This window comes from Odocoileus virginianus, chromosome 19 (assembly GCF_023699985.2).
Source record: "Odocoileus virginianus isolate 20LAN1187 ecotype Illinois chromosome 19, Ovbor_1.2, whole genome shotgun sequence".
NCBI classification, from domain to species: Eukaryota; Metazoa; Chordata; class Mammalia; order Artiodactyla; family Cervidae; genus Odocoileus; species Odocoileus virginianus.
Window position 1 is genome coordinate 10,058,521 of NC_069692.1, and position 19,004 is coordinate 10,077,524.

The 19,004-nt window shown below is 39.2% G+C and overlaps 1 protein-coding gene across 1 annotated transcript in view; it reads right to left on the minus strand.

Moving 5' to 3' along the window:
- Positions 1-19,004, minus strand: part of SNAP91 (synaptosome associated protein 91) — a 166,489-nt gene that overhangs the window by 95,456 nt on the left and 52,029 nt on the right. Inside the window, 5 exon segments of the mRNA XM_070449843.1 lie at positions 275-386; positions 2,330-2,423; positions 4,661-4,763; positions 5,515-5,590; positions 6,217-6,359. Of these exon segments, the coding sequence (XP_070305944.1) occupies positions 275-386; positions 2,330-2,423; positions 4,661-4,763; positions 5,515-5,590; positions 6,217-6,359 (528 nt within the window).

The window sequence follows — 19,004 nt, forward strand, 5'->3', positions numbered from 1 at the left end:
ATCATTATGAGTCTTAATCCAAGAGGCAAAGTCCAGAATCTGCTCCTTCAGGCAATCCAAAATTTTCTAAGCACCAAAACCCCCGTATGGAATCCCTTTCTGCTGAAAATACCTACAGTGCCTTCCATTCCCTGCACTTAACCTTGATGTAAGAACACACACAGAAATGTGACCTGAATTATGTCTTTAGATTTTTTATGAAGTCTGTGGTATCTAAATCTCTGCATTCTGATACCATCTCTCTTCATAGACACCATTCAGTAATTCTACCTACCAAGTAAATTAATCACTCCATCGTTGTAACAAGCAAAAAGTTTGATAAGGTCTTTGAAAAGAAGCATAAATGCAGCATTTATGACCCCATTTGTTAGTTCATTTGGATGCACCTAGAAAAAGATGAAAATTTCACCTGTTAACGGCAAGTCATCAAATGACAATTTTTCTCAGAGTGTGTTAAAAAGTCTCAAATTATTACCAAGAAATTGACTCATATTCAACAGATGCTATATAACTCTTTTAGTAATCTTACTAATACATAAAAAAGGATTGCCAACTGTTTCCTTCAATTTAAGTCAATGAAGTTGGCCTATCAAGTATAAGAAAAATACACATTTTATTTAATTAATGATCCACAGATAAATCAAACCCAACTTCTGAACACTTGTCGTCTTGCTGCTTTCACTATGTTATAGTGCATTCTTTCCCTCCCCATATGTAATGGTCTCTTTGGAAGGGTTCAGACACCAGGGGCCTGCAGTGACTCAGAGAGGAAGCCTAACATAGGGAATAGATACCCTAGCCAACTACCCCTAAAATAAATTTTGTGACTCAGAGCATTTACCCAACCACCCACCAAATACTCTAATCACCAGCACAAAGAATAATTTCTCCCCATTTCCTAATCCCTGCTCTGCTCTTTCTCATTCTATGACTTCTTTTCTCTTTTAATTAAGACAATACCAACATTAAAGGTAAGGAAAGCAAAGAAAAATGAATGAATAAAGACAAAAAAGTTAAGGGAAGTAGTTCCATATATAGCTAACTGAACTCCTTACTGTAAAATCTTTCATAAGACAGTAACATGGTTTGCTGCTTTATCTGAAATTTCACGGGAGTTGGGTGCTGTGACTAGGACTTGGTGATAGACTAACCCATATATCTTAACAGAGATTTCAAATAATAGTATTTGAGGAAAATCTTTGTTTTAGTCAACCACCAAAATGGAGGAAAGTTAACAATGTGAGTTATAAATCTCCCTACATGTCAGAATGTTTTATTTTCATAGATCAGATATATTTCTTTAATTGAACTTTTTATTTAGAAATTACTGCACGTCCACATGCAATTATAAAAAAAAAAGAGATTCCACATACTATTTACAAAATTATAGTACAACCTCACAATCAGGATATGGATACTGATACAATATACCAATCTTATTCAAATTTCTCCAATTTTACTTGCTGCAAATGTGTTTAGTTCTATACAATCTTACCACATGTATAAACTAGTGTAGTTATACCAGAGTCATGACACAGGTATGGTTTTAAGAAACAAGTCATGTTGGTATCATCCAAAAGAAGGACCATGACAAAAGAAAAGTAATTCTCTTCTGCAGACGGTGTCATACAAGCAGACTGTATAAAATGGTTTTTAATAGCAGGCTGGGGTATTTACTTGGACATCCCTTCTGCAGCCACTTGATCCTGTCAAACACAACAGGAGGCCACCATCCTGCTCTGAACATAAGGATCCAAGAATGCACTGCTTGTGGTTTTCCATGACTGAAGTTATTTAACACCTGTAAACTGCTCCGACAATCTGGGAAACCACAATTATCTCCACCGCACTGACAGTCTAAACTAAGTGTTCATCCAGTTCACTGACATGAAAATGAAAGTGTTAGTCGCTTAGTCATGTCCAACTTTTTGCAACCCCAGGGACTGTACCTCTGTCCATGGAATTCTGCAGGCAAGAATACTGGAGTGGGTTGCCATTGCCTTCTCCCGGGGATCTTCCCAACCCAGGGATCGAACCCAGGTTTCCCACATGGCAGACAGATTCTTTACCAGCTAAGCCACCAGGGAAGCCCAAGAATACTGGAGTGGGTAGCCTATCCCTACTCCAAGGAAATCTTCCTGACCCAGGAATTGAACCAGGGTCTCCTGCATTGCATGTGGATTCTTTATCAACTGAGCTACCACGGAAGCCCCTCAATGACATGAGGGGAATCTAAATCTACTTCCTGAGGAAGTTCTTTATCTGCAGCCCACTTTCCAACAAAAGGCAACATAACTGTGTAAGATGCATTTTCTGGTGAGATACGCACATCAAATTCCAGCAGTGCATCAATCTGTCCCTGTAGTATGGGCATGCTCTTCAGCAGCTTCTCGGGAGCCATCGTCCTCATGACACCATCAGCCCTACAATTAATAAAAAGAGGAAAAGGTAGAACTTGCTTATATGTGGAAAACCTGAGACCACGCACATTATTCTAAGCTATTTTCCTCCTGTGCTGTGCGTGCTTAGTCTCTCAGTTGTATCCAACTCTTTGCGACCCCACGGACGACAGCCCCTCAGGCCCCTCTGTCCATGGGATTCTCCAGGCAAGAATACTGCAGTGGGTTGCCGTTTCCTCCTCCAGGGGATCCAGCCCAGGATCAAACCCAGGTCTCCCATGCTGCAGGCGGATTCACTACCATCTGAGACCGGTGGGTTGATTTTGAGATAGGAAGAGGCCGTGTCGGTTCTCCTCTCTACACTCACAATCCTCAGTGACACAGGCAATGCTTTCTACGCGCTGCCCTCAGTGTGGTCTGGATGAAAGAAGCCAACTGAATTTATGAATGGACTTTTCTAAGTCTACAAAAGAAATATTAATACTAGTATTAATACTCTAGGTCCCCTAAACCCCAGCCTGTTTGTTTTTGAGAGAGAGATAAAGCATGTCTTGGAAGACTTCAAAACCTGTAGGACTAGGAGCAGAATTTATACTATTAACCATCACATTATGAAAGGGACATTCTGATTTGCAGTTTGGTCATAAAGAGCTGAGAGTAAATAACCAGCTGAAGAGAATGAGACTGCATGGAGCACTGCAGGGAGCATTGCAGGGAGCACTCACTGCAGGCCTCCTAAGGAGCCCCTGTATCCAAATGGTCAAGGAACAACAGGACTGAAACAGCAGAGGAAAACGCCCAAGTGATGTGAACAGGCTGATAATGGGAGCTTTTGGGGTCTCTCCAACTCCTGGGGCAGGGAAAGCATCCACAAGTGCCCTTATGTGCCTATTCAGGGTGCAGAAGTTTCTAAGAAGGCTGTGGTCCTACTCTGGAGAGGTCATGATCGAGCTAGAACATCAGCTAAGGCTGCCCATGGCCACATAAGAAGTCAGAGGAAGGCATATGAACCAGAATCATCTCTAATAGAAGGGGATAAAGCCAAAATCTTAATTTTATAAAATGTTCACCCACAAGAAACTAATCTATTTTGAACAGGCAAGATTATATTTTTCAGCTAAGTTCAGGTCAGCTATCAGAAAATAAGAGCTATATCTTTTGGGGGTGATTCTTGAGACTAAAATATTAAATTTTCTATAATATGTTGCCAATATTTCAAATTAGAAATGGATACAGGATCTGCAGAGGAAGAAGTGGTTAGATAGCATCATCAACTCAATGGACATGAATCTGAGCAAACTCTAGGGGATACTGGAGGACAAAGGAGCTTGGCATGCTACAGTCCATGAGGTCACAAAGAGTCAGACACAACTTAGTGACTGAACAATAAGATTTGTACAGATTTATGGTTGAACACTTCTGATTAAATTCAAACAAGTATTTAGAGGAAAATAAATGGTAACTATAAATTAAACATTCAAATGGTTCTGTATCAGTGAGATTTTCCTAACCAAAGGTTAGTATTATCAGTTCAATTATGGTGTGTTTGTATGTGTGCTTGTGTGTGTGCACGTATAATAGTATGGGCTGCCCTGGTCGCTCAGTAGTGAATCATCTGCCTGCCAATGCAGGAGACACAGGTTTGGTCCCTGGGGCAGAAAGATCCCCTGGAGGAGGAAAATGGCAAACCACTCCAGTATTCCTGCTTGGGAAATCGCATGGACAGAGAGGACTGCTGGGCTACATCTATGGGGTTGCAGAAGAGCGGGATAACTTAGTAGCTCAACAGCAACAACAGTGTATAATAGTAGAATATATTACCTGTCAAAAACAGATCTCCATGCACACACACAGTTCAGTTTCACCTCACACAAAACACACTGAAATAATTATTGTCAGCTACAGCCACATTCTTTTAAATGAAACGTGTTTAAATTCTCTCCATTTAAAATTATTTAAAAGTATTTAAGTATTCAAGAATTTTGAGTTGATTTTAACAAAATAAACTGTTGTACCATGTCAACTTTGAGCAGCAAATCAGATTTTCTGCATGAAAATAAAAACACAGTAACATTGCAACCTCAAGGCTAACTTTCATAATGTTACTAGTTGACTTTCTTTTTTTTTTTTTTTTTTTTTTAGGTGATTGTAAACTGGGCCTCCATTATCAAAATTAGTTGGTATTTAACTTAGTTAAGATAAATCAAGTATGTCGAAAAGACTTATTCTGCTCAAACAAATAGGAGGAAAAAAAAACATACCCTTTCTTCACTCTGGCAAAATCAAATGCCATCTGTCTGTAAGAGAAAGCCTTTTCATTCAAATATCTACTATAGCGCCTTATGAAGGTAGACATGTCATAACCTAGAGGAAGGACACAGGAAATAAAACTAATTAATAAAATATGTTCAACTGTGCTTTGCTTAGTTCAAATTTTTTTAAACTCCTCAAATGTAAACAATTCTAAGATGAGGCGAATAAGTACCAGAAAGGCCTCATTTAAAATCCTACTTCAGGCAAAAATACTTTTGGCATGAGACATTCCAAGACTATTCCACTTAGTTATGCTACCATCTTTGCACAGAATGTCTTTTCTGATTTTTCCTTGTATTTTGGTTCACTATTTCAGACTTAATACATGTAGTTATTTGAGAATTACTCATGCTTGGTGTGCTTGCCTATACATAATAGACGAACAGAAAATACGATGAATGAACACATGATTGTAGTACAAATCCTATAAATTTACAAAAACACTTAAAACTGAGTACTTTTAGGTTGGGAGCGTATTTTTAACTTCACTGCCTCCTATACCTTCATAAATAAACAACTGTGGATCTAGCATACCCACTGTTATTTTTTAAGGTTATATACTGAAAGACAAAAAATAAAATGAATATATAATTCATATGCTGAGTTGCCTAACAATTAAATATTTTAAAGCTACTATAAAGTAACTATATAGCTACATTTATATATACATTTATATTTTATCCAGTGGAGCTATCAGTTACAGTGATTTTCAATGAATTATTTTGAATTAATAATTTAAAAAATCAAAAGATTCTGTATCAAAAACATTAGCAAGAAAATTAAAAAAACATAATATTCTTACCATGGGATCCACTTTTGTCCAAAAAATTGCTGAGATTGAAGAGTGTATTTCTAGAAGCCAAATACTGAATAAATCTCTGAAAAACAAAAATCAGAATCAAATACCAATATTCTCAAAGCATTAATTTCAACAATTTCTGATATTAAATGGCAGTTTTAGGGAATTTCTAAAAATATGCATTCTCGTGATTTTTTTTTTTTTTCACTCAGTATAGTTCCTAGTCTCCCAGTTTTCTCTAATGGGGAATAAAAACTGAATTATACTCACTAAATCAGAATTAAATTTTATGATCTTTCATTTCTGTGTATAACAGAAACATTTGAATTTAATAGGATTCAGTAGGCATCCCATATAAAATGGCTAATTTTTAGTTTGTCAGTGTTTTTCAAAATGAAACACTGTTATGTAAGCAATTTTCACACAGAGGCGCATAGGAATACTTTCAATGGGAAAAACAATTTTTCTGTTCCTTTCTCCTAAGATTTTTGTCCATTAATATGTTTACATGGTATATACATATTTAATACATGTCTAACAACATTTTTCTGAAAAATAGCTAAACAGAATAGTAAAACTGTACTCCAGATGACTTTTCTATACACTTCCTCGTATTTTTCTAATTAGTAAAAGTGTAAAGGGACTTAAGGCTTATCAGTCTCCCTCCCCTGCCAAGAAAAGAAAACGTGGGTTTATGAGTTTTACCTCATTTCCATGCACCATGAGATGATGTGTAGTGACTAAAGCTTTAAATACAACCACCCAGCTACTGTTCGTTGCCCGCTCAAAGAGCGTGTCTGCCATTTGAGGAATATTAACATTGGTCTCATTGGTAGCCTGGATCAAATCTAGAGAACAGAAGATTCCAGTCAATAACACAAATGATTGTGTAAAAAAAAAATCAATTTCAAATTTTAAACATTTAAACCTGTTTACAAAAGTATGAGTCCAAAGTTGCATTGATAACAGCTAAACAAATGTTCAAAAATTGTATGTAATATTTTCACACATGGACACATATTAATGAATACATTTACCCATTGTATTTACTTTTTATTGGGCTTTTTTTTTCTATTGAATTATCTTCTGTATCCTCTTCTGAATTTAATCCATTTTCTGGCCCCAGTGTCGATCTTTTAGAAACAACAAACTCCAGGAATGCTAAGCTTCATGTTAATCTTTTTTGTTACCACTTCTAGAACAATGTCTCAAACATGCAGATGTTTATTCTATACACCATCTGAAGGCAATAGCGTATTTTTTTAAAACAGTATATCAAAAAGCCTACTTCAACTGGATTTTAATTTTGATGGGTGCTAATGAACACACTTGTCATGTAAGTGGCAGAGGAGAGTAAACACTACGAGAGGGAAGAACTCCTCTGAACCCATCTAAGGCTTTTACAGACCATCATACAGGCATTAAACTACTATGATTTGACCTGAGTTCATAAGAGAGCAAATCTTTGTAACACATTCACTGTCCACATCTACAAATTAGCTGTGATTGCAGCTGTACCTCAGGGGGGAAAAAACATCTATAGCCCCAAAAGAGGCTGCCCAGAATCCAGAAAATAGAGCACTGTCAAAAAGTTAGCTGAGGCAACCAAAGATTACGTACTAAGGAACAGAAGCAAAGCCACTCTGGGGCAGTGTGGCCTTAAGAAGACTACTGCAACAGCACAAGGCAACCTCTTCAGCAAAACAAAACTGCAGGAATTCTATCAGAGGTCATCCCCACACTACAGAGGACCATATGTGATACCCAGGGCCTAGGATACTCCATGCAGCAGACACCAACAACAAACCCACCCTGTTCCTCACTTAAAATCCACACTTAGTACTCTTTAAGCTCCACATTTGTTTTATGCATCTATTTTACAAAAAAAATAAACTTTTAAAAATTGATACTCCATCACTGAAATAGATCTTATCTAAGATTAAAGGATATCAATCATTGATATGAATTATAAATGGACCAAATCAGATTTTTTTCCTACTTTATATTTATTTTAAATGTCTAGTCCCTGAACAGCCATCCCATAATGTCTCCTTTTATTGGAATTCTACTCAATTCTTCAGGAAATCTATCCTGGTCCTATTTGAATGTAGTCACATGTTCCTTGCTTAAAAACCTGAGGCATTTTATTCTTAGTGTCTAAAAGCTGGTGGGCTACTGTCCATGGTGTTGCAAAGAGTCGGACATGACTGAACACACACACACACACACACATCCACATCAGATGTGTGTCTGTCATAAGTTCCTATAGTTCCCGGAGGATGGAAACAATCATACCAATGTCTGTTTCCTGGCAGGGCTTTGGAGAACACAGCACGCAGTAAACATGTGTTGAACAAAATGTATAATAACCAAAATACTTTCCCCCAAATCTAAATAAACAGTTCTTTGAAAAAGACAAATTGCTATGCTCTAACATGATTTTCCAAGATTATATCATAGAACTGCTTTATACCTGAAACTCATTATCAGCTACAAGCTCTTCTATTCCTCTATTTATTAAACTGGTGATGTGGAAATGTACTGCTGATCAGAGTAGATGAATACATGCTCAGATAATAAAGAAGTCCCTGGAAGAATACAGAGATGCAGGATGACAGAGCAGGAAACAGCCCAGGTCCAGAGCCCAGCTCAGCAACCATTTAGATGTGCAACTTCAGAGAAATCACTTAATATACCTGTGGTTTTGTTCCTTAACTTTAAAATGGCGGTAATAATTACTACCTTTCAGAGTTATTACAGGCCTTCCCTGGGGGCTCAGCAGTAAAAACTCAGCCTGCAATGCAGGAGTTGCAGGAGACTTGGGTTTGATCTCTGAGTCGGGAAGATCCCCTGGAAGAGGGCATGGCAACTCACTCCAATATTTCTAGTTGGAAAATCACATGGACAGAGGAACCTGGCCAGCTACAGTCCACAGGGTCATAAAGAGTCATACAGGACATGACTGAAGCGACTGAGCACAGGGTTATTACAGAGATTGCAAACGGTCTGAAGAAAGTAGGTACCCAACGTAAATGCTTGTACACGCTGTGATCCATAAACTGCGCTGAGAATACGGTTGGGGCATTAGCAGAGACGCCATGGAAAGCAGAGAGCTGAGCGGGACCCTAAAGTCATCTGTGATGTGGGAGAGGAGTGAGGACAGTTTTAGCAAATGTGCAAAGAGTAAAGCTGTAAAAAAAAATGATGACTGTGACAGAGCACTGGGTTTGAGTCTAGAGGGATGAGATGGGGTTGGAGGAAGGTTCAAGAAGGGGGGACATATGTATACCTATGGCTGATTCATGCTGATGTATGGCAGAAACGAACACAATATTGTAAAGCAATTATTCCGCAATTAAAAAATAAATAAGAGGTACCATCTCACACCAGTCAGAATGGCTGCTATCAAAAAGTCTGCAAACAATAAATGCTGGAGAGGGTGTGGAAAAAAGGGAACCCTCTTACACTGTTGGTGGAAATGCAAACTAGCACAGCTAGTATGGAGAACAGTGTGGAGATTCCTCAAAAAACTGGAAACAGAACTGCCATACAACCCAGCAATTCCACTGCTGGACAAGGAAACCAGAACTGAAAGAGACACATGTACCCCAATGTTCATCGCAGCACTGTTTACAATAGCCAGGACATGGAAGCAACCTAGATGTCCATTGGTGGATGATTAGACAAGATGTTGTGGTACATATACACAATGGAATATTAATCAGTTATTAAAAAGAATGCACTTGAGTCAGTTCTAATGAGGTGGATGAAACTGGAGCCTATTATACAGAGTGAAGTAAGTCAGAAAGAAAAGCACAATATAGTATACTAACACATATATATGGAATTTAGAAAGATGGTAATGATGACCCTATATGTGAGACAGCAGAAGAGACAAAGATATAAAGAACAGACTTTTGGACTCTGTGGTAGAAGGTGAAGGTGGGATGCTCTGAGAGAATAGCACTGAAACATGTATATTATCATATGTGAAACAGATGACCAGTCCAAGTTCGATGCATGAAACAGGGCGCTCAGGGCTGGTGCACTGGGACAACCCAGAGGGATGGGATGGGGAGGGAGGTGGGAGGGGGGTTTCAGGATGGGGGATGCATGTACTCCCACGGCTGATTTCTGTCAATGTATGGCAAAAACCACCACAATATTATAAAGTAATTAGCCTCCAATTAAAATAAATAATAAATTTTAAAAATAAATAAAATTTAAAAAAATGAGTGCCTCCTAGGAGAACTGTGGCGGTTTAGGGCTGTGTATATGTGGACAGATGGAGGGGAGAGCTTTACTAAAGAGCCAAGGAAAGGCCAGTGAGAGATCTCACACCTCACATTAAAGAGTTTCAACTTTAACCTATGGAGCAAGGGGAACCCCTGGGAGTATTTCAGCAGAAAAGTACCAGTAGAACTCTTCTTTTACAGGCACCCACATGACTTGGCTGACTACTAAATAATACCTGCAAGGTAAGAAGAAACACAAGATAAGAAATAATTACCTTTGTCTGAAAAGATACAACAGAGACAAGGGCAAGTCAGAAAGCCCAGCTGAGAGCCAGGGAGAAGATGAACCTGAACTCGTGAAAAGGCAGTGGAGACAGACAGAAATGATGACAGTAGCAGAAAAGTATTTAGGAGGTAAAACTGATGGGGATTTGCGAGTGAGCACTCAGATATTGTAGGCAAAAGGAAAAGGAATCTTAAATTTAATTACAGATTTCTAGTTTAGGGCCCAATGAATGCTTTTTTACTGACACAGGAGGAAAGCTGGTTCCAAAGGAGATATAAACTATTTTTGACATGATATATATGAAGTAGCTGTTGGAACTCAAGTTGAGATGTCTGACAGGGGACTGGAAAGAAGTGAAATGTTAGTCGCTCAGTTTTTGCGACCCCCACAGGCTGGGGCTTGCCAGGCTCTTCTGTCCATGGGATTCTTCAGGCAAGAGTACTGGAGTGGGTTGCCACTTCTTTCTCCAGGGGATCTATCTGACCCAGGGATCGAAACAGGGTCCCCAGTATTGCACGCAGACTGTTTACCATCTGAACCACCAGGGAAGCTCAGAGGACTGGAAGCTGGTTCTAAAGCTTAGGAGAAACACAAGGCCTAGACACAACTTTGGGAATCACCAGCAACAACAAACAACAGTGACAGCCAGACATGGAACAACAGACTGGTTCCAAATTGGGAAAGGAGTCCGTCAAGACTGCATATTGTCACTCTGCCTATTTAATTTATATACACAGTACATTATGTGACATGTCGGGCTGGATGAAGCACAAGCTGGAATCAAGATTGCATACAGAAATATCAATAACCTCAGATGTGCAGATGATTGACACCATCCTAATGGCAGAAAGCAAAGAGGAATTAAACAGCCTCTTGATGAGAGTGAAAGAGGAGAGTGAAAAATATGGCTTAAAACTCAGTATTCAGAAAACTAAGATCATGGCATCTGGTCCCATCACTTCATGTCAAACAGATGGGGAAAAATGGAAACAGTGACAGAGTTTTTATTTTCTTGGACTCCAAAATCACCGTGGGCGGTGACTGCAGCCACGAAATTAAAAGACACTGGCTCCTTGGAAGAAAAGTTGTGACAAACCTAGACAGCATATTAAAAAACAGAGACATGGGGAGGAGCCAAGATGGCGGAGGAATAGGGCGGGGAGACCACTTTCTCCCCTACAAATTCATCGAAAGAACATTTGAACGCTGAGCAAATTTCACAAAACAACTTCTGATCGCTAGCAGAGGACATCAGGCACCCAGAAAAGCAGCCCATTGTCTTCAAAGGGAGGTAGGACAAAATATAAAGGATAAAAAGGGAGTCAAAAGAGCTACGGACGGAGACCCGTCCCGGGAAGGGAGTCTTAATAGAGGAAGTTTCCAACCACCAGGAAACCCTCGCACTGGCGGGACTGGGGGAAGTTTTCGGCAATCTAACTGGGAGGAAAAATTAAACAAGGCCCACAGATTACATGCCTAAAAGCAACTCCCAGCAGAAAAGTACTCCAGACGCCTGTACCCGCCAGCAACAAGCGGGGGCGGAATGGAGAGGAGCAGGCGGCATTGCTTAGGGTAAGGACCGGCCCGAAGACCCTGAGAGCAATCGAAGGGAACTTTTTTTAACTGTGGGATAGAAAGGGTCAAAATTAACCGGCCAGAACACACTGCCGGCGGTTCGCAAAACAAAGGGACTGAGAAACTCCAGAGAAGAGCCGGCCCATCCCTGCTGGAGGTAGGAGGCAGGGGGGAGGGGAAAAGGGCAAACTGAGCCCCTGAGAAGCCACCCCCTCCCACACTGCAAACAGGCCTCCGGGTTCCTATCTAAAGACTTCCTGAGACCCGACTGGCGGCGCGCGCTGGGGCCGCGGAGGGAAAAGGCGCGCCGCATCTGGGGAGAGTGCGCCCAAGCCTCTGGCTGCCTGAACCGTTCAGGCCGGGGAAGGCACAATACGCAGGCGCAACCGAATCCGCGCTTTTGTGGAGTACCCGAAAACTGGAACCGCACTCAACGCAGGGCCCACTCCATATAGAGCAGCCGGGAGCCTGAGCAGTGTAGACGGGGAAAGCACTGACACCCGTGAGCGGGGCAAACCCAGTGTGGCCGGAACACGGTGAGCGCTATCCACACAGAGCGGTATCTGTCTGCAGCGCCCCGCCCTCCCCGTAGCAGGACTGAACTGAACTAGAGAACCTAAATAAGAGATCACCTCCACCGGCCTGTGTCAGGACAGAAATTAGACACCGAAGAGACGGCAAATAGAAGCCAAATAAACAAAGGGAACCGCTTCAGAAAGGACCGGTGCAACAGATAAAAATCCCTGAAGGTAACACCGACTACACCGGAAGGGGCCTATAGATATCGAGAAGTGTAAGCTGGAAAGAGGAGCTATTTGAAATTGAACTGTACCTACACTGACCGCAACAACTCCAGAGGAATTCCTAGATATATATGTATATATATATATATATTTTTTTTAATTAAAAAAAATTTTTTTTATATTTTTTCTCTTTTATTTTCTTTTAAAATTCCCTATTACTCCCCCATTACTCCTCAACTTTCATTTTCATATATTTTTACGATTTTTTTAATTAGGGAAAAAAAATTTTGTTTTTTTTTTCTTTTTTTGTTTTTCTCTCCTATTTACTTTTAAAGTCCTCTAATACTGCTCTATTATTCCTTAATTTTCATTTTCATTTCACTATAACCTTGCCAAAAAAAAAAGAGAGAAAAACCCTATTTTTAAACTGAACTTCATATCCATTTCTAAATTTTTTTGTTTTTGTTTTTAAATGTTGTATTTCAAAGAGTCTAACCTCTACACTAGATTTTTAATCTTTGTTTTTCAGTATGTGATATAAATTTTGGACATTTAAGAATCCAATATTCAGTTCCCATTTCTATTCAGGAGTGTGGTGATTACTCTCCCACTTTTGACTCTCTGTTTTCTACCTCAGAACACCTCTATTTCCTCCTTTCCCCTTCTCTTCCCAATCCAACTCTGTGAATCTTTGTGGGTGTCTGGGCTACGGAGAACACTTTGGGAACAGATAACTGCGTAGATCTGTCTCTCTCCTCTTGAGTCCCCTTTTTCTCCTCCTGCTCACCTCTATCTCCTTCCTCCCTCTCCTATTCTTCATGTAACTCTGTGAACCTCTCTGGTTGTCTCTCATGGTGGAGAATCTTTTCACCATTAACCTAGAAGTTTTATTATCAGTGCTGTATAGTTGGAGAAGTCTTGAGACTACTGGAAGAATAAAACTGAAATCCAGAGGCAGGAGACTTAAGCCCAAAACCTGAGAAAACCAGAAAACTCCTGACTACACGGAACATTAAGGAATAAGAGACCATCCAAAAGCCTCCATACCTACACCAAAACCAACCACCACCCAAGAGCCAATAAGCTCCAGTACAAGACATACCACGCAAATTCTTTAGCAACGCAGGAAAATAGACCTGAGTGTCAACATACAGGCTGTCCAAAGTCACACCTAACACATAGACCCATCGCAAAACTCATTACTGGACACTCCATTGCACTCCAGAGAGAACAAATAGAATTCCACGCACCAGAACGCTGACACAAGCTTCCCTAACCAGGAAACCTTGACAAACCAATCGTCCAACCCCACCCACTGGGTGAAACCTCCACAATAAAAAGGAACCACAGACCACAAGAAATACAGAAGGCCCACTCCAGACACAGCAATCTAAACAAGATGAAAAGGCAGAGAAATACCCAACAGGTAAAGGAACATGAAAAAAGCCCACCAAGTCAAACAAAAGAGGAGGAAGTAGGGAATCTACCTGAAAAAGAATTTAGAATAATGATAATAAAAATGATCCAAAATCTTGAAAACAAAATGGAGTAACAAATAAATAGCCTGGAGACAAAGATTGAGAAGATGCAAGAAATGTTTAACAAGGACCTAGAAGAAATAAAAAAAAGTCAATTAAAAATTAATAATGAAATAAATGGGATCAAAAACACTCTGGAGGGAACCGTGAGTAGAATAACAGAGACAGAAGATAGGATAAGTGAGTTAGAAGATAAAATGGTGGAAATAAATGAAGCAGAGAGGAAAAAAGAAAAAAGAATCAAAAGAAATGAGGACAACCTCAGGGACCTCTGGGACAATGTGAAATGCCCCAACATTCGAATCATAGGAGTCCCAGAAGAAGAAGACAAAAAGAAAGGTCATGAGAAGTTACTCGAGGAGATAATAGCTGAAAACTTCCCTAAAATGGGGAAGGAAATAGCCACCCAAGTCCAAGAAACCCAGAGAGTCCCAAACAGGATAAACCCAAGGCGAAACACCCCAAGACACATATTAATCAAATTAACAAAGATCAAACACAAAGAACAAATATTAAAAGCAGCAAGGGAGAAACAACAAATAACACACAAAGGGATTCCCATAAGGATAACAGCTGATCTCTCAATAGAAACCCTTCAGGCCAGAAGGGAATGGCAGGACATACTTAAAGTAATGAAAGAGAATAACCTACAACCTAGATTACTCTACCCAGCAAGGATCTCATTCAGATATGAAGGAGAACTCAAAAGCTTTACAGACAAGCAAAAGCTCAGAGAATTCAGCACCACCAAACCAGCTCTTCAACAAATACTAAAGGATCTTCTCTAGACAGGAAACACAGAAAGGTGGTATAAACGTGAACCCCAAACAACAAAGTAAATGGCAAAGGGACCATACCTATCAATAATTACCTTAAATGTAAATGGGTTGAATGCCCCAACCAAAAGACAAAGGCTGGCTGAATGGATACAAAAGCAAGGCCCCTATATATGCTGTCTACAAGAGACCCACCTCAAAACAAGGGACACATACAGACTAAAAGTGAAGGGCTGGAAAAAAAATATTCCACGCAAACGGAGACCAAAAGAAAGCAGGAGTCGCAATACTCATATCAGATAAAATAGACTTTCAAATAAAGGCTGTGAAAAGAGACAAAGATGGACACTACATAATGATCAAAGGATCAATCCAAGAAGAAGATATAACAATTATAAATATATATGCACCCAACATAGGAGCACCGCAATATGTAAGGCAAAGGCTAACGAGTATGAAAGAGGAAATTAATAGTAACACAATAATAGTAGGAGACTTTAATACCCCACTCACAACTATGGATAGATCAACTAAACAGAAAATGAACAAGGAAACACAAACTTTAAAGGACACAATGGACCAGCTAGACCTAATTGACATCTCTAGGACATTTCACCCCAAAACAACAACTTCACCTTTTTCTAAAGTGCACACGGAACCTTCTCCAGAAGAGATCACATGCTGGGCCATAAATCTAGTCTTGGTAATTTCAAAACTACTGAAATCATTCCAGTCATCTTTTCTGACCACAGTGCAGTAAGATTAGATCTCAATTACAGGAAAAAAAATTATTAAAAATTCAAACATATGGAGGCTAAACAACACGCTTCTGAATAACCAACAAATCATAGAAGAAATCAAAATATGCATAGAAATGAATGAAAATGAAAACACAAGAACCCAAAACCTATGGGACCCTGTAAAAGCAGTGCTAAGGGGAAGATTCATAGCATTACAGGCCTACCTCAAGAAACAAGAAAAAAGTCAAATAAATAACCTAACTACACCTAAAGCAACTAGAGAAGGAAGAAATGAAGAACCCCAGGGTTAGTAGAAGGAAAGAAATCTTAAAAATTAGGGCAGAAATAAATGAAAAAGAAACTAAAGAGACCATAGCAAAAATCAACAAAGTTAAAAGCTGGTTTTTTGAAAAAATAAACAAAATTGACAAACCATTAGCAAGACTCATTAAGCAACAAAGGGAGAAGAACCAAATTAACAAAATTAGAAACGAAAATGGAGAGATCACAACAGACAACACTGAAATACAAAGGATCATAAGAGACTACTACCAGCAGCTCTATGCGAATAAAATGGACAACTTGGAAGAAATGGACAAGTTCTTAGAGAAGTATAACTTTCCAAAAGTGAACCAGGAAGAAATAGAAGATCTTAACAGAGCCATCACAAGCAAGGAAATCGAAACTGTAATCAGAAATCTTCCAGCAAACAAAAGCCCAGGACCAGATGGCTTCACAGCTGAATTCTACCAAAAATTTAGAGAAGAGCTAACACCTATCTTACTTAAACTCTTCCAGAAAATTGCAGAAGGTAAACTTCCAAACTCATTCTATGAGGCCACCATCACCCTAATTCCAAAACCAGACAAAGATGCCACAAAAAAAGAAAACTACAGGCCAATATCACTGATGAACATAGATGCAAAAAGCCTTAACAAAATTCTAGCAAACAGAATCCAACAACATATTAAAAAAATCATACACCATGACCAAGTGGGCTTTATCCCAGGAATGCAAGGATTCTTTAATATTTGCAAATCAATGTAATACACCACATTAACAAATTGAAAAATAAAAACCATATGATTATCTCAGTAGATGCAGAAAAAGCCTTTGACAAAATTCAACATCCATTTATGATTAAAACTCTCCAGAAAGCAGGAATAGAAGGAACATACCTCAACATAATAAAAGCTATATATGACAAACCCACAGCAAGCATCACCTTCAATGGTGAAAAACTGAAAGCATTTCCCCTGAAATCAGGAACAAGACAAGGTTACCCACTCTCACCACTACTATTCAACGTAGTTTTGGAAGTGTTGGCCACAGCAATCAGGGCAGAAAAAGAAGTAAAAGGAATCTAGATAGGAAAAGAAGAAGTGAACCTCTCTCTGTTTGCAGATGACATGATCCTCTACATAGAAAACCCTAAAGACTCTTACCAGAAAATTACTGGAGCTAATCAACGAATATAGTAAAGTTGCAGGATATAAAATTAACACACAGAAATCTCTTGCATTCCTATACACTAACAATGAGAAAACAGAAAGAGAAATTAAGGAAACAATACCATTCACCAGTGCAACAAAAAGAATAAAATACTTAGGAGTATATCTACCTAAAGAAACAAAAGACCTATACATAGAAAACTATAAAACACTGATGAAAGAAATCAAAGAGGACACAAACAGATGGAGAAAGAGACCGTGTTCATGGATTGGAAGAATCAATATTGTCAAAATGGCTATACTACCCAAAGCAATCTATAGATTCAATGCAATCCCTATCAAACTACCAACGGTATTTTTCACAGAACTAGAACAAATAATTTCACAATTTGTATGGAAATACAAAAAACCTCGAATAGCCAAAGTAACCTTGAGAAAGAAGAATGGAACTGGAGGAATCAACCTGCCTGACTTCAGACTATACTACAAAGCCACAGTCATCAAGACAGTATGGTACTGGCACAAAGACAGAAATATAGATCAATGGAACAGAATAGAAAGCCCAGAGATAAATCCACGAACCTATGGTCACCTTATCTTCGACAAAGGAGGCAAGGATATACAACGGAAAAAAGACAACCTCTTTAACAAGTGGTGCTGGGAAAACTGGTTAACCACCTGTAAAAGAATGAAACTAGAACACTTTATAACACCATACACAAAAATAAACTCAAAATGGATTAAAGATCTAAATGTAAGACCAGAAACTATCAAACTCCTAGAGGAGAACATAGGTAAAACACTCTCCGACATAAATCACAGCAGGATCCTCTATGACCCACATCCCAGAATTTTAGAAACAAAAGCAAAAATAAACAAATGGGACCTAATGAAACTTAAAAGCTTTTGCACAACAAAGGAAACTATAAGCAAGGTGAAAAGACAGTCCTCAGATTGGGAGAAAATAATAGCAAGTGAAGCAACAGACAAAGGATTAATCTCAAAAATATACAAGCAACTCCTGCAGCTCAACTCCAGAAAAATAAATGACCCAATCAAAAAATGGGCCAAAGAACTAAACAGACATTTCTCCAAGGAAGACATACAGATGGCACAAAAACACATGAAAAGATGCTCAACATCACTCATTATCAGAGAAATGCAAATCAAAACCACAATGAGGTACCATTACACATCAGTCAGGATGGCTGCTATCCAAAAGTCTACAAGCAATAAATGCTGGAGCGGGTGTGGAGAAAAGGGAACCCTCTTACACTGTTGGTGGGAATGCAAATTAGTACAGTCGCTATGGAAAACAGTGTGGAGATTTCTTAAAAAGCTGGAAATAGAACTGCCATATGACCCAGCAATCCCACTTCTGGGCATACACACCAAGGAAACCAGATCTGAAAGAGACACATGCACCCCAATGTTCATCGCAGCACTGTTTATAATAGCCAGGACATGGAAGCAACCCAGATGCCCATTAGCAGATGAATGGATGAGGAAGCTGTGGTATATATACACCATGGAATATTACTCAGCCATTAAAAAGAATTCATTTGAATCAGTTCTAATGAGATGGATGAAACTGGAGCCCATTATACAGAGCAAAGTAAGCCAGAAAGATAAAGACCATTACAGTATACTAACACATATATATGGAATTTAGAAAGATGGTAATGATAACCCTATATGCAAAACAGAAAAAGAGACTCAGATGTATAGAACAGACTTGTGGACTCTGTGGGAGAAGGCGAGGGTGGGATGTTTCAAGAGAACAGCATCGAAACATGTATATTATCAAGTGTGAACAGATCACCAGCCCAGGTTGGGTGCATGAGACAAGTGCTCAGGCCTGGTGCACTGGGAAGACCCAGAGGGATCGGGTGGAGAGGGAGGTGGGAGGGGGGACCAGGATGGGGAATACATGTAAATCCATGGCTAATTCATTTCAATGTATGACAAAAACCACTGCAATGATGTAAAGTAATTAGCCTCCAACTAATCAAAATAAATGGCAAAAAAAAAACAAAAAAATAAAATAAAATAAAAATAAAAAACAGAGACATTACTTTGTCAGCAAAGGTCTGTATAGTCAAAGCTATGGTTTTTCCAGTAGTCATGTATGGATGTGAGAGTTGAACCA